This window comes from Astatotilapia calliptera, chromosome 3 (genome assembly GCF_964374335.1).
Source record: "Astatotilapia calliptera chromosome 3, fAstCal68.1, whole genome shotgun sequence".
Classification (NCBI taxonomy): Eukaryota; Metazoa; Chordata; class Actinopteri; order Cichliformes; family Cichlidae; genus Astatotilapia; species Astatotilapia calliptera.
Genome location: NC_137424.1, coordinates 83,549,399 through 83,570,122, shown reverse-complemented (window position 1 = coordinate 83,570,122; position 20,724 = coordinate 83,549,399). Strand labels below are relative to the sequence as shown.

Below are 20,724 nucleotides of genomic sequence, written 5' to 3'. Positions count from 1 at the left end.
AAAGGATTTGTGAATGTCTGTGTGTTTTAGTTTGGTTTAGTTATAGACCTGAGAGTGTGTGTAATTGTGTAGAGGGATTTATGGACACTGGGGGTCAGCCTGTCATAAACGGAGACAGGAAGCTACAGTTGGGGGATGCTAGGACCGACGGAACAGATAGGAAAGAGAAGAATTTAGTGTAGCTTGGGTGAGGGGAGCTCATAATTGTCATTACTTAGAAGTAGGTTTGCAGGAGACTCTCTACATGTTTAGCTGTAAAAGTAAGACAACAAGAGGCCGATGGCCAAGGGCAACCTCTTCCAGAAGGTGCATGCTACTGGGTCCGGTATGGTCTCTGGAGACCTGAGGGGAAAAAGAACTGGGGTGTAACTGGTTTACGTAACAGTACCAAAAGATTTTCATATACTTACATTTGAAAGTGTTTTCCTCTCCTGCTTCGACTGCCATCATTGTCAGACAAACAACCTTCTGTATCGCCTGCAATGAATCCTGGGATATGGTAGGACACAAAGGTACGACCCATGTCCTTATTACCTGTGTGAGTATATATAGGCTGTGTCCAAATTCAGGGGTAGCAAAGGCCACATTTCTTTGCTCTTTTTCCCGGCTTTCTTATTTTGTTGCTATTGTTCAATAACAACATAGACAAAAAAGTATTTTATAGTTTATGTATTCTGACAAAGGAATAGATAACTACATGTTGTTGGTGCATTGCAATCTAAATTCTCTAAGCATGACTGTGAACAAGCACAGAAAACAGACAGGTATGCAGATGTCTTTACAAGGATTAGATTTACGTTACAGAGAGCAAGAAACGTGGAAGTGGAAAGTCTAAAACCTGCTCAACACATCAGTCTGAGTCTGAATTAGTTTGTTAATTGAGGTAGCAGCAGGTTGTCTGTTTGACGGCTATGACTAAGACAGCTGCATCAATTCCTCTTTGCAGACAGATGTATAAGAGCAGCTCACAGCCCTACAGTTAAACTGAGAGAAAACATTTTAACTACTGCTGCACACTATGCTGTGATGTTCTGCTTAGCGCTGACACTCAAGAAGAAGACACTCAAAATAAAAGATTCAGGTTGGAAAGACGTGAAGCTCCTCCAGCTGTCTATCTTCATTTTCCTGTGTGGGTGAAACACACTGGATCAGTTGTGTGTCTTTATACAAATACATTAACATATTTATATTTGGATCTGCTGAGGTACCTGCTCTCACTGATGAGTACACAACATCTGGATCAGCTGGGTACTCTGTAACACAACATAGAGTACAGATTCATTCACTTGACTTTTATTTATAGAGTCAATTCATAACAAGAGATTGGGAGTGGCCTTAGTGGGCTCTGACATCATGAAATCCACTTTTAAAGATTCTAAAAGTATTACTGCAGCAGATTAATTAATATTACAGTAAAATCATTTACTCGTGGGTAAAAGTACAGAGACTCTTTTGACTAGGTTATAATAAAGTCCATTAGTCCTTTGGAAACACTGACAGGAAACTGAGATAATTCAAAAAGGCAAATTTAGTCATCTAGCCGTTGTAGAAATGGTCCTTACTTATGTTCAAGCATCTAAAAATGTACATTAGACAAATGTGAAATCATTTTTTTCTTCAGTAATTAGCTAATAAGGTGTGTTGTAGTAGAGCTAACACAGTTACCTCCTGGACGGAGTCCTTACACTGCTCACTAGTTACCACCTCTAGTCGCAGATATACTGTTGCTCAGGATATAGAGAGGAATGTGGACTTATCAGGAAGTTGGTGGTACAATCACCAACTCCTGCCTCTAGATATTGAAATGCCCTTGGGCAAGGTATGAACCTCATATACCCCCTGAGGCATCCATCTTGGGCTATGCGTGAGAGTTATGTATAAAAACTCCTATTTAACAGGAAGAAACCTCCAACAGAACCCGGCTCAGGCGAGGTCGGCCATCTTTCACGACTGGTAGAGTAGTAGAACTCCACCTAAATAACAGATAAGTCCAAAAATATTTGGGGACAGAGACTGAAAAATAAGTGACAGAATAGAAATGCTGTACAGCATTTCTAGTAGTTGTGGTCTCTGTGGAACATAGACTGAACATGAACTGAAAACACCGGGTGAACCACCCAGGAACCCTGACAGTACCAATAGCAGTGAAGAATTCCAGGGTGAGGTAAGAGAGGAGTAATCATAAGGAGTAGGCAAGATTTGTAATTGTTTCAAAAAGAGAAAGCAAGCGAAGCCAATAAGTATAAAAGAGTGCTCTTAAGATGAGTCGAAGATCGTCCTGTACTTTCCTGGGCATGAGGACTGGAGAGCAACATCAGAAGATTTTAGTGAGATGTGACAAATCATTGTTCAACGACTGTGAACATAACAATTGGATCTATAAAAATAACTTTTGTTGAATTGTTGTCTCAAAAGACTTGGAGGGCTTTTTGCTTTCCCCATGGATATTATTGCGCACAGGATGGAAAGGAGTTTATCACCAGAATGTACGTCATCCCCTCCTCTCTCATTCATCTCAAGACCAATAAAAGAGATCAGCATCAGTATAGAGTTCATTTATGAGATTAGGATACAATTCTGGTGATTCAATTAAGTGATTCTTACTATGTGCTAAAGCATTTACATTGCCCATGCTAAATTGCTCTTGACCTGCAAGGTTACTCAGGCAGTCATTGAGAACCTTCACACTGAGAACCTTCACACTGAGAACCTTCACACTGAGAACCTTCACACTGAGAACCTTCACACTGAGAACCTTCACAGACATCAGGCAGTCATTGTCAGAGGGAACAGGCTCATAACTGGAGATGGGCAGTTAGAGCTAGGCGAGTCTCCTCACTGGTTCAGTCCAGTTCCTTCATTATCTGTTGGGGAACACTCCTTGGAATCAGAAACTTTGACCCTTTAAATGAATGGCCGGTCCAGGTTTCCTGTACTAACTGACTGATCCAGCAGTCTGTGGGTCACACAGAACTCTACAGGCTAGGCAACAGCAGCCTGACTGCTATTAGTTATTGAGTGAAAGAATGAAAGTTACTTGTTACTGGCCCCCAAGCTCAGTTGACTTAAAACCAAGGAGGTCCATGTCTATGATGCTGTCAGGCATGCATACAAGCACATGGGGGCCATACAAACTGCACATCACCAAGAATACTGTAGCTCCTCACAAAACAAAAGCCTCTATTCAGGAGTACTCGACTCCTGAACACAAAGCTTAACACAAACGTGCACCTTAAAGAAGATACCCTGCAACCTGGAAAGCAAAATGTGTCCCACTGATATCAGTAACAGGAAGTCCCAAATTGTTACTAATGTGGTGTTGTCGTGGAGTCCTCTCCTAAATTTCTCCCGAACAAATGCATGTGTAGTCAGGAAGCATTCAGCGTGTACCTAATGGTGGGCGTATGTGCCCTGGTCAACTGTCGGCAGACAGTGGAACTCTGGTGTTAATAAATTTTGTGAATGACTTCCTCCTCACTAAAGCAGCACCTCTGTAAAATAACCCTTTTATTACTCTCTCTTTTTGAAATGATCTTCTTGTTATCAATCTACAATCAAAGCCCATTTCTCTGAATATAATGCAAAACAAATGGTTTGTTGAGGCTGTAGTCGTCCATCATGGATCTTCTTTAACCATGTTTGCAATGAAACAATTTGCTCCTTTGTGGAAACCACTCCAAAAGCTGATTCAAAGGAGCCAGAATCACCAATGATTTCATCCTATGGTCTATGTATGAGTGGATGTTGCAGAGGTTACCAGTATTTCTGCCCGCAGGTCTCTGAGATGTGATTTGAACTTGGCCATAAGTGACCTCAGAAGGGCCTGTGAATGAGAGAGATGATGATGATTTACTGAACAGAGAAACAAGGTCACGCAGAAACACTGACACTCAGCTAAGGAAATGGACCTGTAAGAGTTAAAGTGAAAGTTTTGTTTATTTCTTGTGGTGGTGCAGGTGTTTTCCTGCACCTCAGCTGACTGCATGGGGGTGTGATCGCATGTTATTTACCTGACACGGGTGAACTCAAAGGGGAGTTTTTCACCTTTAAGTCCTTATTACAAACGATGTAAGTTAATACATCCATTATTTGTTTTGTATGAAAGGAAAGTTTATTGGTTTAGTTTTAAAATAAAATGCACACAGTATGGCTTGTTGGAGACGCATCACAGCCCATCAAAGCATGTTTTACTGCATACATCAGGACAATGAAGAGGATTTCTGGATGCAGCTTTTGGAGTGACGATGCTTTCACATGGTGGGACAAGAAGGAGATATAGGAAACGGCACCATCACAGTGGCACAGAGGAACGTAGCGCAATGCACACATCAGACGTGGCAGGACACGTGGATTCACTCTGTTTATTTTTGAATGCTTTGAACACAGTTTGGAAGCGTCACCCCTTGTCCATTGGGGACATTGGTTTGTGTTGTGTGTTGGCATATGCTTGGTTTAATGATTAATTAAAGCTGTTTTATATACACATTGCAATGTGCTCATAAACGACTTGGCACTCTGTGATAGGAATGATATTCTTTAGGCTTAATGGGGTCCAAACAGGAGGCCGAATGGAGACATCAGGATGGTTCTTCAAAGGCCTTCAAAATAAAGGTACACAGAGCCAGCTGCTCATACCGAAATCTGCAAAATTGGATATACAGCAAATTTAAATGCGAGCAGTCGAAGTTCTCTCAGTCAAATTGTTCGGAACAGTGTTTATGTAATATGAACTCCAAAAGCTCAAGAAACAGTCTTACTTGTAATAATCTGTCGTCCACCTGTCCTTAGGGAGTGTCTAAGTGCTGTAACTAAGTTTAAGAATATAATCCACCCACTGTTATCATCTCCAATGCCCTGTACCAACACAGAGCAGAGCAGCTATCTGAACGCTACCCCAACAGAGGTCGATTATCTTGTTAATAATTTCACCTCCTCACTACGTACGACTCTGGATACTGTAGCTCCTGTGAAAACTAAGGTCTCTAATCAGAAGTACCTGACTCCGTGGTATAATTCTCAAACACGTACCCTAAAGCAGATGACTCGTAATCTGGAGAGGAAATGGCGTGTCACAAATCTAGAGGATCATCATTTAGCCTGGAGAAATAGTTTGCTGCTTTATAAGAAAGCCCTCCGCAAAGCCAGAACATCTTACTATTCATCACTGATTGAAGAAAATAAGAACAACCCCAGGTTTCTCTTCAGCACTGTAGCCAGGCTGACAAAAAGTCAGAGCTCTTTTGAGCCAACCATCCCTTTAACATTAACTAGTAATGACTTCATGAACTTCTTCACAAATAAAATTTTTATCATTAGAGAAAAAATTACCAATAATCATCCCACAGATGTAAGCTTAATTAGTTTTACAGCTTTTTATCTAACCCCATAAACTGAACTAAATTTCAAATGTTTCATAATTTTGTGTATGTGCATTGTGTACCTGCAGTGTGTGTCCTCACAGCAGAGTAGACTGCATCTGGACCAAGAGAATGGTTTTCTGGAAGATAAACAGAGATCAAACACAAACATGTTTCCTGTGATAAACTGCACAGTAACTTCATTCTAACCTTCCCAAAATGGCAGCTGAGCGCCTACACTCAGCTTACCTCGCCTCTTCTTCTTCTGTCTGATGTTGATATCAGCATAGGTCACTTCTTCAGGAGCAGGTGAAGTCTTGGTGACTGAGAAGGACAGGAAAATCAGACTCAAAACACTTTGTATGTAATGGTGCATTACTGCGTAGTGCTGGATCAGATGAGAAAGCTGTGGTGGAATAGGTCAGGGAGTAGTTGTAGGTCGTACTGGTTGATATAGCAAGTTACTAGCGATGTGAATCGATAAGAATGTAGTGATTCATTATTGGTATCACATATCAATTTGATTCCCTTATTGATTCTCACTGGCTTTGCTCTGGGAGTCGGCATCATCATTAAAGCAAAAATACATACATTTGTGTTAATTAATTACATGCTTTGGGTCAAAGGTTTGTACAGGTAATTATTAGGTATATTTGTCAATCTAATTAATTCGAGTCTTGGTAATTAATTCATCTTGATTAACTGAATTTAATCACACAAGAAAATTTGCCCCAAAGTGCAAATCTTTTTTCTTTTTAATTTTAAAGGGTTTTACTGGATAACAAAATAAATAATAGACATGGACATGAATATTTTAAACTCAAGCTATGCTGGCATTAGGTATTTTCTGTTCTGCAGTTTGCCCCCTAGTGGTTGTTTTTGTGTATTTCTTACTGATCCAGCCAGAGGCAGTTCCTACTCTGTTAATCTGTTGCCATCGACGCCTTCACAAGGTGATAAACGGCATCATCTGTAAGTAATATTGTTTGTTATCACTGAGACGACTTGTGTGCATTATTATTTGTTGTGAAGAAGTGATATCGTTTGTTAGAATTTAATTTGAATGCATGTATAACCTAAGCTAGTGAGGTTAAGCTAGCTCATATGCCATGTGGTTTCTTTAACATTTTGATCATGAGCGGGATTTCCTTTGATGTTTTATTCGGGCACTCACTAAGCAGATAAATATTTTGCTCATATTTTTGAATATGTGACTTACTGGTGTGTTTGTTATATTTTATATTGATGCAACATTTTTATTAGTTTATTTCTGGTTTTGTCAACAGTTTCACACTTTTTCCTTATTACATCATCCAACTCAACACATCGGCCTGTTCCTTGGATTTTGATTTAGAGTGTTTAGCTGTCTGTATAGCTGCGTCTACGTCCACGCGGACAACACGTAGTGAGGACAGAACACAAGCTCTTTTAATTCATGGAGGAAAAGCATTTAAACTGCATTTCAATGCCTGAGACACACAGCACGGTCCGGAGACACTGACCCACCACCAGATGGCGTTTTTTGAGCATAAAAAGTAAAAACTTTTTTAATGGCTTAAAAATAAAAGAATGCTATTTGATGTATAAGAAACTTTCTAAATAACCAATTAGTTCTTTTTTAGGGGAAAAAAAAGCAATGAACTAGCATATTTTTTGATGAATATCATATTTTTATAACTTTATTACTTTATTACTTCCTAGGGCCACAAAACTTTATTGGGGCCACAAATCACTCTGTTTGACATAAGGGGTATAATATCACTCTCTAAGGTGACTGAAGAAGAAAACTAGTGATGCGCGGATGGATATTGAAATATGTGCCTACTGCAACATACTGAAGTTATCAGAATTGGAGAATGAATGAATGAGAGAATAACTCTTTTACTCAGTGTGATTGTTTTTAATGTCACTCTTAAGTTGATCTTCTTTTGTATATTTTTCATGTGTTTGTATGGGATATTGCACATACTTATGTGGTATGTGTATTTTGACTTTTGTTGCCACGATGGCAGGTCTCTCTTGGAAATTAGATTTTTTACCTGGATAATAATAATAACAATGGAGTGGATTGATATAGCGCTTTTCAAGGCACCCAAAGCACTTTACAATGCCACTATTCAGTCACTCTCACATTCACACACTGGTGGAGGCAGCTACGGTTGTAGCCACAGCTGCCCTGGGGCAGACTGACAGAAGCCAGGCTGCCATATCGCGCCGCGAACTAATAATAATAATTAAGGGAGGATTCAGGGTCACCTGGTCCAGCCCTAACTTTAGCAAAAAGGAAAGTTTGAAGCCTAATCTTAAAAGTAGAGATAGTGTCTGTCTCCTGAATCCAAACTGGAAGCTGGTTCCACAGAAGAGGGGCCTGAAAACTGAAGGGAAGCCAAAACAGGAGAAATCTGCTCTCTCTTTCTAGTCCCTGTCAGTACATTTTGGATTAATTGAAGGCTTTTCTGGGAGGTTTTAGGACGTCCTGATAACAATGAATTACAGTAGTCCAGCCTGAAAATAATAAATGCATGAACTCGTTTTTCTGTGTAATATGTGCATTGAGGGACATATCCTGGTCGAAAATGACTACAAGTCACTTATGGACTCCTTAGAGATTTTCTCCATCCCTTTGATCTTTTCTTGATGAACACAGAGATCATGTGTGCTTAGTATTGGAAAGATTATTGGAGAACAAGTTTGTTAAAGTAGAGAAATGTAATTTTCATTGTTTCCTATCTTTGTTACATAGTTGGAAAGGAGCAGCTCCCTTCCAACCAGACAAAGGTGCAAGCGGACAGAGATTGGCCAACTCCTGAGACCCGCAAGCCCTGGCACTGATTCTTTGGTTTTGATAACTTTTACTGCCATGTCACCAGAGACTTTAGAGACTTTTATTGTGGCCTTTCACTATCTCAACAAGTGTTTCTCATCAACTCCTGTTCTCTCTCAACCAGATCTCTCCAAACATTTCATTGTGGAAGTGGACCAATCAGACTCTGATATGGAGGCAGTTCTGTTCACCAGTGAAGAGACAATGAGAAAAAAAGCACATGGGTGCATTTGACCTTCAATCTGTTGTGAAAAATGCGGTATGGACCCTTTGCTCTTGCTTTAGTGTGGATGTGAGAGGAGGCCAGCGGTTCTAGTGCCTGGACTGAGTTGTGCCTGTGGGGCATAGAGAGCTTCTGACGAAACACCCAATCATCGTGTGGCACAACCACAAAAACCTTGCACACCTTCAAGCTGCAATGAGACTCAATGTCTGGCAAGCCAGATGGTCCCTGTTTTTTCTCATTTCAATTTCACCATCACTTACAGACCCGGTTCTCAGAATATCAAGCCAGACGCACTGAACCGCCAAAACTCCATCACTGAGCAACGTCCAAGACCACCATCCTGTCCCCTGTTCTTTGCTCTCCAACCTGGGAGATGTAGTCAGCCATCCATGAAGCTCTACAGGCTGAACCTGACCCAGGAACTGGAACCCCTGGCCTCCTCCCATGTTCAAACTAGAGAAAGAGCTAATTAAATCCACTGGGCCCAGACCCCAAAATTTACGTTATCCATGAGCCAATCACACAATCTCGTTTCTGTGATGGTGGTTTTGGTGGAAATCCCTGTCTGAGGATGTCTGTGAATATGTTTCTACCTGTTCAATCTGCACCCAGAACAAGTCCACTAACTTACACCGACAGGATTATTCAGAACAGGCCCATAACTTAATGATCTCATTTGTCACCCATCTCTCTCCTTTCGAGTTGACCCTGGGGAACCAACCACTTGTGTTCCCTGCAATTGAAGTTGATCAAATTATTGGTGGGGACAATTCAATAATCACTGGATATTGGTGGGGACATGTCCCTTCCGTCCACGCCAAATCTACGCCCTTGCCACACCTTGTACATTTATAATGGAAGGGAAATGGACTTGTCGTGCCTCCTGAAGTGTCATGGTCCTTGGTCATTTGACCCAGTGTTTTGCGTTCTTAGTGCAGGCTGAGAGAGGTGGACCAACTGATTGAGTTCAGTTGGTTAAGAAGTCTTTGATCCAGGAGTAGGTGGTGGGGGGTATGAAGGTGATGAGAATGTCTGGTACTATGGTGCTGAACACTGAGCTGTAGTAAAAAGAAAGAAAAGTGCATAGCTCACATAGCTCTTCCTGTATTCCAGATGGCTCGGCGTTCTGTGAAAAGTGAGAGTGATGGTGAACACCATGTCAGAACATAAGGGTGTCCATAAATGCACCTGTAATCGTATCATCAGATTTGTGGCTGTATGTTCGCGAATCTAGGGTGAAAGCAGGTGCTGGGCTGTCAACTGAGAGTCTGGGGATGATGGGCACAACTTGCCCATCAACAGGGTTAGGTCACTGAGCTGGTCAAAAAAGTCCTTGGTTGCAGGGTGGATGCAGTTTGCCCTGAGTTCATGAAGGCTTTTATGCTTCGGCTGCTGCCCCCGTGACCCAGCCCCATATGAGCAGGAGAAAATTAATGGATGGATTGAATTTTAATAAATATTTGATATGCCAAATAGTATGTGGAGGGCAGGATTTAGACCCAGATGCAGGACATGTAGAAAGTGAGGAAAACATAATGCTTAATAGGAAGATAAACTAAACACAGGACACAAAGAACCACAAAAAAACAAAAGAAAACAGGAGGAGAATAAGGAGATAAGAGAAAATTGACACAATTAAACTGGGGAGCAAGGAGAACAAAAGCAGGAACACAGAGGGGGACTGCTTACTGCATAATCAAGATACACAGAGACTCAACGGAAAAATAATCTAGGAAGTAGGAACTTCGAGGCAGAATACAAATAAAGACTGATGGAAGACAGACTAATATCATTTTTATACTTCTATTGACATCAAGAAAAACAGAAAGAATGTGACTGATAGAGTAAAACTCAAGTAATTTGTACAGAAATGGAGATTAAAAACCCACAAAGAAACTCAAAACCATGGGTTCAAGACATGTTTCAGTGCTTTTTAGGACTTTCTTTTTTCTCAAATACACTGTGTCATCCTTTGCCTGTATAAGCTAGTTCAGGTGGACCAAATCCTAATCCGGCCTGATCACTAAAATGGTAAGAGCAGCACTTCAGTTCACTGTTTGGAGTTTTGAAACTCTCAGCAAACAGACTTCACGCTGACCAACACTCAGTTCATCAGAGACCAATCATGATTGTTAGTTTGTGTCATTGTGAAGATTCATGACTTCTTCTAAAGTCTTAGAGTCAACTACAGCTGACTGTGAACTAGAGCTGGGCGATAGAACGATAACGATATGTATTGCGAAATAACTTTTTCTCAATAAAAAAATTAAACGATTGCGATAGACCTCATCTCTCTTGTCCTCTTAAAAAAAAAGAAGAACAGCCGATCCAAATTAGGTAACGCAGAGTCGAACCAATCACAGCCGCAGCGTCACGTCACATGACTTGTTACGTACAGCACAAGTGCCAAGCCGCACATGTGTATTTGTTTGGGAAGCAGCCAGCCGCCGTGCCGCCCGGGTAATAGAGAATAGAATAGAATAGAATAGAATTGAATAATCCTTTAATTGTCCCACAAGGGGAAATTTGGTTGTAACAGCAGCCAAAAAGACAAATATACAAACAAACAGTACACAGGACACAGAACAGAAACATACACAATTTTTCTTACATATTTTTTCTTAAGGACAATGGTTACTATATACAGAGTACTGTACAGTTATTAAATAAAATAAAATATAACAACAGATAAGAGACAAACCTTGGTTATAGTGTGAATCGGTTAATTAACTTATTGCAGTTACAGCGCAGATGTAAACATCTATGTTTGTTGGGAGCAGGTCTGATTGTACAGCCTGACAGCTGCAGGGAGGAAGGACCTGCAGAAACGCTCCTTCATGCATCGAGGATGCAGCAGTTTGTCACTGAAGCAGCTCTGGAGCAACATCTACATGCATGGGGGAGACTCTGTCCATCAGAGATGTTATTTTGACCAGAGTCCTTCTGTCTCCCACCACCTGCCCTGGGTCCAGGGTGCATCCCAGAGCAGAGCTGGCCTTCCTGATGAGTTTATCCAACCTCTTCCTCTCAAACTGCTGCTCCAACATACCACACTGTAAAAAATGACAGATGCCACCACAGAGTCATAGAAGGTCTTTAAAAGCGCTCCCTGTGCTCCAAATGACCTCAGCCGCCTCAGCAGGTAGAGTCTGCTCTGACCCTTCCTGTAAAGAGCATCAGTGTTGTGGCTCCAGTCCAGTTTATTATTCAGGTGAACACCCAGGTACCTATAAGAGTCCACTATCTCAATGTCCACCGGTGTCAGTGTGGTGGGTCTGCGGCTCCGGAAGTCCACCACCAACTCCTTGGTTTTCCCGGCGTTGATCAGCAGGTGGTTCTGCTGACAGGTGAGTCAGAGCTCGGTGCAGGAGGTAGATGATGACGTCCTCCACCCCGATGCCAGGCTGGTAAGCAAACTGCAGCGGATCCAATGAAGACCTCACCAGGGGGCGCAGATGGTTTAGAACCAACCTCTCGAGGGTCTTCATCAGGTGCGATGTCAGGGCTACCGGCCTGTAGCTAATGAGGTCCTTGGGATGGGAGGTCTTTGGTACCGGTACCACACAGGAGGTCTTCCACAGCTGTGGTACTTTCCCCAGTGACAGGCTCAGGTTGAACAGATAACCTAGGATGCCACACAGTTCATCTGCGCAGCATCTCAGGAGCCTGGAGCTGATGTCATCTGGACCTGCAGCCTTCTGCACCTTGATCTTGATCTTGCGAAGCTCGTTCCTCACTTGAAGTGCTGAAATAGAAAGAGTGGATTTTGGGGGAGGGGGGTGTATGTTGGAGTCCACAGAAGCCGGGGGTGGGTGTAATGACTGGGAGCTGGGAGGTGTGAAGTCCTGAGATGAAGGACAGGCAGTCCCTGAAGATGAAGGAGATTGGAGCAGGGGGGACGATGCTGTGGGAGGGGTGGGTGTTTGATCAAACCTATTAAAATATTTATTTAGGTCATTCACCCACCCCAAGTCTCCTGCAGCCTGGGGGGCTGGTTTTTGTCCTGGGATTGTCCTCAGGCTGTTCCAAACACCTCTGATGTTGTCCTGTTGCAGCTGCTCTTCCATCTTCCTCCTGTAGTTTTCCTTTCCTTGCCTTTCCCAAATCAAAAACCCTGGATTAACGGAGATGTTCGCGCGGCACTGGCGGCACGGAGCACCGCCTTTGCCTCCGCGAACACATCAGACTACAAACACGCACATTACCAACTCCGGAAGACGATCAAAGCAGCCAAACGTGAGTACAGGGACAGGGTGGAGCAACAGTTTGACAACCCTCGGAGTATGTGGCAGGGACTAAACACGATCACAGACTTTAGAGGGAAAACCAGCACACAGCAGACCACGGCCTCTCTGTGTGAGGATCTAAACGTATTCTACGCTAGATTCGACACAGCGAACACCATGAGACGGGACAGTGTGCGCACCGCGGATGACGTCAGTGCGCACACTGTGTCTGAGGAGGATGTGCGGAGGTGCTTCAGGAAGGTGAACGCACGCAAAGCTACTGGTCCGGACGGGATTCCCGGCCGCGTCCTCAAGTCATGCGCGGCTCAGCTGGCTGGAGTGTTCACGCACATCTTCAACCTTTCCCTCTCTCTGTCTGTAGTCCCAGCCTGCTTCAAAATGGCCACCATCGTCCCTGTACCCAAATCCTCCACCATCTCCTCATTGAACGACTGGCGACCTGTAGCCCTGACCCCCATCGTAAGCAAATGCTTCGAGAAGCTGGTCAGGGACTTCATCCGCTCTGCACTACCCGACTCACTGGACCCTCTACAGCTTGCATACCGCCACAACAGGTCCACTGATGATGCCATAGCCCTGACACTACACACTGCCCTGTCACACCTGGAGAAGAGAGACACGTATGTGAGGATGCTGTTTGTAGATTACAGCTCAGCATTCAATACCATCGTTCCCTCGAAGCTGGACAGGAAACTGCAGGATCTAGGACTGAGCAGCTCCCTCTGCAGCTGGATCCTTAGCTTCCTGTCTGACAGACGCCAGGTGGTCAGACTGGGCAGCATCACCTCATCCCCCATCACACTGAACACTGGTGCTCCACAGGGGTGTGTACTGAGCCCTCTCCTGTACTCACTCTACACCTACGACTGCACGGCCACTAACAACTCCAACATCATTGTGAAGTTTGCGGACGACACTACAGTGGTGGGTCTTATCACCAACGGTGATGAGACGGCTCACAGGGAGGAGGTCAGCGCCCTGACCCACTGGTGTCAAGACAACCATCTCACCCTCAACGTCGCAAAGACAAAGGAGTTGATAGTGGACTTCCGGAGGTGCAGAGAAGTACACACCCCCATCACCATCAACGGCGCTGCTGTGGAGAGAGTGAGCAGCTTCCGGTTCCTTGGAGTACATCTGGCTGAGGATCTTACGTGGTCAGTACACACAAACAAAACAGTGAAGAAGGCGCAGCAGCACCTCTTCTTTCTCAGGAGACTGAAAAGATTCGGCATGAGCCCCCGCATCCTCAGGACCTTCTATCACTGTGCCATTGAGAGCATCCTCACTGGATGCATCACCACCTGGTACGGCAACAGCACCGCCTACAACTGCAAAGCTCTCCAGCGAGTAGTGCGGTGCTCTGAACGGATAATTGGAGGTGAGCTTCCCTCCCTCCAAGACATCTACAGGAAGCGGTGCCTGAGGAAAGCGGGGAGGATCATCAAGGACTCCAGTCACCCCAGCCATAAACTGTTCAGACTGCTTCCATCAGGAAGGAGGTTCTGCAGCATCCGGTCCCGTACCAGCAGACTGAGAGACAGCTTCTTCCATCAGGCCATCAGACTGCTGAACAAGTCATAGACACCTCAGCTTCACTACTGGAACTTTAACATTATGCACTACACACTGTACAGTAATGCCACTGTTTTGCACATATTCAACTCTGTATATTTTATATATTTTATTATTATTATTATTATTATTTTTTTATTTTTATTTTTTTTTACTATTTAATTTGTAAAAATGTGCATACACACACACACACGCACACACACACACAGGAAAATATTTAGTATACACATCCAGAAATGCATACACTATTATATATTGTACATATATTTATTAGTTTCAGGTTGGCCATTCTTGTATTTTGCTCGTTTGTGTTGTTGTGTTTGCACATCTCTGTTGCTTGTGAAGCTCGCACACAAGAATTTCACTCGCATGTGCTGTGCCAGTGTGCCTGCACATGTGATGTGACAATAAAAGTGATTTGATTTGATTTGATTTGATTTGATTTGATTATCTTCCATTTCAGCTTCTTCTGAACACCTCTCAGCTCCTGTTTGTCTCCAGATCTAAAGACTCTTATTCTCCTTATTCTCCTTAATTTCAGAATTTATCCATGTCTTGTTGTTAGAAAAACACCATACTTTTATGATGGGTACGGTGTTGTCCACACAGAAGTTCATGTAATCCGTAATGCAGTCTGTGATGCTGTTGAGGTCATCCTCCAGGGGGCTGCAGTAGAACGGAAAAAGTCCCTCAGGGCCTCTTCAGTCTCTGCCGACCATTTCCTTACTGTGAGTTTCACAACTGGTTCTCTGTGTACCAGAGGTTTATACACAGGCTGGAGAAAAAAAACCTCTAGTATGGAGGAAGTGAGTGTGCCGACTAGAGAAAAATCAACCGAGCGTGACCGAAGAGAAAACAGATGATGGTTCCAATGCCGGAGAGATTGTCGAACAGAAGAGTCATAGAAGTTCTGTAGTGTGAAGGTATTTCGGCTATTTCAAGTCTGACAAAAAACAGAGCAGCTGCACTGTAAATGTGCCGAAAGCAAGTCTGGAAATACAATAAAGCGGTGCAGCTCAGTCTCTGACTGGAAGCGCTAATTCGTCATTCGGCTTTTGTCAGACTAAAGTAACTGTTAAAACTGTTTGAAAAGCTCAGCTATACAACAAGGAGAGATTGAGAATTTCCTTTTAGTTCTCAGTTTATTTGATATTGACAAAAGTTAGTCAGTTTTGTCTGTTCTTCTGTAAAACAAACTAAGATTTATTTTTAGAATTAATATTTTGTTTCTAAGTGGAATTGACAGTTTAGTCTGTTTCGTTTGTTCTATTTTGAAACTTAAACGCTTTAGCGCTTAAAGTCTCGTGTTCCTTAAGTACATCTACCCTGTTGAACTTATTATGGGAAATAAATATTTAAATCAAAACAAGCTGCTGATTATTTCACATTTTACTTGTGAGCAACGGCACATTTAAATCTTACAAATATAGTTATTTGGCTGATATCGTGATAGATATCGTTATCGCCTGAAATGAAAACAACATATCGTGATATGAAAAAATCTTATATCGCCCAGCTCTACTGTGAGTATTAAAACCATCCCCACTTCCACAATAAGAAAAGCTTGACATGTGACGGTAGAGCGGAGATAGGCTGGCAGCTCTGAGCATCATCTCACATAGAAAAGCGAGTAGATCATCAGATCCTCATGAGTAAAATCTGACTGTCACCCTCAGAGAGCTTCAGGTGAATAAGTTTACCTGGTTAGTTCAGGTGAGCCATACCTCTCAGTTTCTTCAACAGAACCACACCTCCAACCAGGACCAGAACCAGGACCAGGACTACAGGGAGCACCAGGAGATAAAGAGGAAGGGAGGAGGAAGAGTCTGGAGAGTGTCATGGTTCGAATTTGAGGAAGAGACAAACGACTGCATGGTCTCAGTAGATGTCAGAATAGTGATTTTATTATACATATGTACATATGGGGAAGATGAGCATCACAAGCCTTTTAGAGCCGATCTCCCCCGAGCAAGCATCTCACAAAGCTTTTATTACAATGATGACGTCAAGTCACATGATAAGTATCAGTCAGTTCTCAGAACTCAGGAAGTTCCCCTCACTCCACAAGTTCTCCTTATAAGGCCTCCAGATGTTTCCACTCAGCCCAGCACTCAGAGAAAACCAGTGTGTGTTGTGTGTATATCTATTCGTGTCTATTGTGAAAGTATATCTATCAGAAAACTGTCCTCAGACAACCCTCCTATTCTTACTAAGGGTGTGTGTACACATTCATGTGTTGTATAAGAGCGTGCATGTACTTTCAAGGCCTGTGTACGTGCAGAACTGAACATAGAACCAAGGCAGGGTCCAGCAGGCCCCACAGGCTTCTGAGTGATTACAGAACTGTGAAACAGCTTTAAGCAAATAACATGAATAGTACAGAACAACAATAGACTGATTAGAGTACTGATAATCTGTGTAGATTAATGTTAACCTAGATATGGTTCAAAGATTATTCTGTCAACTGGTTCAACAATGGTAAATGATTAATGATTGATACTTCTGATTATGACTGTGATCATAAGAATACAAAATGAAATATCTCCTGGTCACATTCCTCCTCTTTGGGCTGGCTTGCCAGCCCAACTCACACCCGGATTTATTTCCAAACCAAACAAACACGTTATGACACTTATCAATCCCAACGCCTCCGTTGTTTTCCAATTTTCCCACACCCCAGCTGTTCTTTTAGCTTCAGACTCGAGTTTCAGCCTGACACGCTTCAGGCCCCTTTACCACCTCCTCTTGGAGTGAAGAAACGCCCTCGGATTCTTCTTTCTTCGACTTCCGGGGTTAGACCACCCTTCAGTCGCTACACAGATCTGTGTGTTTGTTGTCCGTTGTCACCGCCGTGTCCCCCTTTTTGCCAAAAGCCTCTCGAACCACGTTGGTCTCTGGTGTTCCTAGTTTTAGCCAACCCCTTCCTGGTTATCGCTGTGGTTATGGGATCCATCTTATCAAGGAGCCCCAAGGCCATGACACTTGACCCCAGTTGCTGTGAAGGGTCCCCATATCTCCGTGTCCCCGTCTGGCGTCTGTTCCCTTCTCTGCAAGAGACAGAAAGCCAACACCTCTCCTGCGCTGGCTCTCCTAACCTAAGGTCGTTGACTTTGTTTATTCCAATCCTATGCCATGCTTATGTGTGTAAGCGTGCATGCATTTAACCCTCTGCACGTGAAGTCAATAGCACCAATATATCAATCCGATCCGTTGTCGGATGAAGCTTTTGACCTTCACAGACTAAGTGCCAGCTCCTTATAAGCACATTTGCAATGTGTGTATAAAAATGAACAACAGACCTCAAACAAATTGGGCATTCTTAATTCTAACTTGAGTGTAGTACTCCGTTTCTGATCATCTAATTATGCTTCTCACTCGTTCCCTAAATTGTCTAGAAACCTTTAATTTAGCCATACCTAAATTATTAAAACACAGACCAAATGATAGACCCCCTATATAGCTTTTACCTTTATGAGCACACTTCAATAATGAGCAACAACCTGCAATCTGTACCAAAAAATCTTCATGGTCCCACCTGCAATTAAAGATCAGATGCATTTTATACCTGTTTTAATTCCTCCTTATATAGAACCTCCTCAGTTTCAGGTTAGTAGCGATTAGTCTCAATCAATCGTTCTAGTTGTATTTTGCAATTCAGCTAAAAAGCAAACCTGTTAAAGTAAACAGCTTATTTACAACCACCTGCAAATCATAAGAGTAATAAACGGTTCAGCACAACAGACAAGTATCATGTTCAGGTTTCTCCAATCATTAAATCACTATCATTGCCACAATTTGCTTTATTCACCCTTTGGGCAATGTTATTCCAAGAGAGAGAGAGAGAGCCCCTAATGGCCAGTTAGCTCTAGGTCAAACTGTCCCCAAATTTGTTATTTGTTATTATTACTTGTTTTCATGTCACTTGTCTGTTTTCTACTGCACCCTTCTCACCAAAGCAAAGCAAACATCAGCAGCACATTGACCGTAGTCAGCCATCCTCATTCCATAGGTGCTATAAAAACATGTCCTGTAAAAGAATCACAGTTTTCAAGACAGGGTGTGTCTCCCCCAACACTCTCACCAGAATACAGTGTAATAGCATCACCAACTCCTAACCCATAAACACCGTTTCTTCACACATCCGCCCAGAAATCCTGTAATAGAAAAACATTAAAACTGTAACCCTGTAGGGAAGAAAATGTAAATGGTAACGCTGCGCAGTTACCTCTGTAAGCAACACAAGACACAAAAATGGCATTTACAGGTTCACTCATCCTCGAATATTTTGTCATCCTTCTACTCCTGTAAAAAGAAACACACATAAATTCATCCACCCTTTTATCCTATCTAGGTGGAGGTGGTTAACCTTGAGTCATGGTCAAGTCTTGTCATCTTTTACCAGTCAGTCCGTTTGTTTTTATTCCCAGTCTTTCATCCATTCATCCGTTCTTTGCTGATAGTGAAACCTGTCGTCGCATTTAGTTTCCACACTCAGCAAAATGACGTCATCTCAAAAAGAAACAAGAACTTGAGTTTGGATTACCTCGCTGAATCCTTTTTTAGACAGGGACTCTCGTTTCTAATTGTCCCCACAAGTGTTTCCTCCAGAACCCATTTCAATGCGGAGAAACTCACTTACAACAATTTTCTCGCCGACGTGTAATGCTTGTAATTTCCGATGTGCAGATCTGCTTAAAGAAAAGATTCACAAACAAAAATCAGTGCACTGTTCAAAATATAAAACAAAATAAAAGGAAAAATAACAAAAACAAAATGCAGACGCCCGGGTCTTAGGACTTGTCACTGAATATTCTTCCCATCAATAAAAATACCAACCTAAACCTACACAGAGTCAAATCAACACCACCTCAACCTTTTCATATTCATAAACCTATATGTTTTGCGTTCGTGAAACAAAATTGAACCATTAAGTAAGTTGAGCTCTTGAAATGTTTTAATTCTCTTAATTCTGCCAGTTTATTTCAACACTTATTCAATGACTTTTATTCAACTGCTACTTGGTCACTCGACTTTTACCTGTTCAAATTGCCTAGGGTTCAACAAAGTCTAGATCCCCGTTATCATGAAACTTGAACGGTGTACGATGATTTACTTACAGTAATTTAGAATCATCACTCAACCTAGCTCTACTACTGGCACTGCGTGACTTTTCTCACACTGGAAACCAGAATTTAGTACAGAACTTTAATGCCTCTGGCAATCGCGTTCAAGGGCTGCCCCCCCTTTCTCTTCTTCTTTGTCCGTGTGTTCCTCCTTTATTAAATCTCCATCACAATGACGTGGCGCTCTGAAATAAAACTCACACTGTTAATTCCTCGTTTTCACTCTGCACCACTGCTCAGAGTGTTTTCTTTTCTTTTTAGTGTAGAGTAAACAATTAAGTCGAGGCCTTAAGCCCCAGATATCTCGCACAGGCATCGTTTTCATAACCAAACCGCTCCGGACTCTGCTCCCCAGACCACACAAATGCCCTCTGGGCTTATTATTATAGCAAATTCTGTATTTGACGTTGTCGTGTGCAGCATTGAGCCTTTGTCAGTAAAGCATTCTTCATTGCAGCAGCTGGGGCATTGTGTGTCACTTCTTAGTAAATTAAATCAACATTTTGATTTTAGTGCATGGGTATGTATCAGTTTTTACTCCCTCAACAAGTGCATAAGTGTTCATGTGTGTGTTTCCCTTCATTCTAAGTAGGCGCATGCAGAAGTGTGTGTTCGCGTGTTGGTGTATGTTTGTGTTCATCACCTTCCTGTTCTGTAGTTTAGGTAAACCAGCGGCCTGACGCATGGCCTAGGGTCCTCCCCTCCTCTTTGGGTCTGTTTTCATCCGTTGTTGCAGCTGCCTGCATCTTCTCCTTGTACCTTGACCCTTTTGCTTCTGTATGGTCTTTCAGGGTTTACTCCTGCTGTTGGAGCTTTGCGTCAAGTCTGACGACCTCCTGCTCCAGCAAGCTTCCGCCTGATTACAAGTCCTGTACGTGAAGCTCCAAGTCTGACTGATGAGTTCCATTAGCAGCCAGCTCCTCCGGAGCCATGCTCAGTTTCTGTTCTGATGCCTTGAGCTCTTACTGAGGGCAAACACCTCAGAGTCTTTTCCTTCCACGTCAGATTGGAGTCTGTTTATGTTGTCCTTTCTTTACTCCACGGCGTTCTGCAGCTCTGCTGTTTGGCTCTTCTCAAAGGTCAGCCTTCTTTTGCTCACCCTCCCTTTTCCTCCGGGCTTAATGCGCGTCTCGTCACAGCTCTGTCAGCTGACGCAGCCTGGGAATTTCCCCCGTGTAGTGAAACGGGCTTTAGGTTTAGTGCTCTCCGTCTCTGCTGCATGAGATCACTCTTTTGCAGCACTGTTGACATCCTCAAGTTGTTGTTGTGAGTCCAGCTGCTGTGGCCTTCAGGGGTCAAAGGGTCAAAGATGGTCGCGGAGAGGGCAACGATGGTAGAGGGGAGGGTAGGAGTCCAGGTCAGCTTCGGCTCT

The 20,724-nt window shown here is 42.9% G+C and overlaps 1 protein-coding gene across 1 annotated transcript; it reads right to left on the bottom strand.

Annotated features, from left to right (window-relative positions):
* Nucleotides 1-811: 811 nt before the first annotated feature.
* On the bottom strand, nt 812-5,916 carry LOC113018316 (uncharacterized). Its single transcript, XM_080299604.1, has 5 exons — nt 5,607-5,916; nt 5,441-5,497; nt 3,758-3,823; nt 1,209-1,253; nt 812-1,125 (listed from the first exon to the last, which is right to left on the bottom strand). The coding sequence occupies exons 1-5, from the start codon at nt 5,731-5,733 to the stop codon at nt 1,118-1,120; spliced, it is 303 nt and encodes a 100-aa protein (XP_080155730.1). The 5' UTR covers nt 5,734-5,916; the 3' UTR covers nt 812-1,117.
* Nucleotides 5,917-20,724: the final 14,808 nt, after the last annotated feature.

What these genes read in the sequence shown, in the direction of transcription:
- LOC113018316 (XM_080299604.1), bottom strand. Translation starts at nt 5,733, where the DNA reads ATGCACCATTACATACAAAGTGTTTTGAGTCTGATTTTCCTGTCCTTC. An exon ending in ACAGAAGAAGAAGAGGCGAG is followed by an intron (nt 5,498 to 5,606) that starts GTAAGCTGAGTG and finishes TTTATCTTCCAG; the next exon opens with AAAACCATTCTCTTGGTCCA. An exon ending in TGTGAGGACACACACTGCAG is followed by an intron (nt 3,824 to 5,440) that starts GTACACAATGCA and finishes TCTCATTCACAG; the next exon opens with GCCCTTCTGAGGTCACTTAT.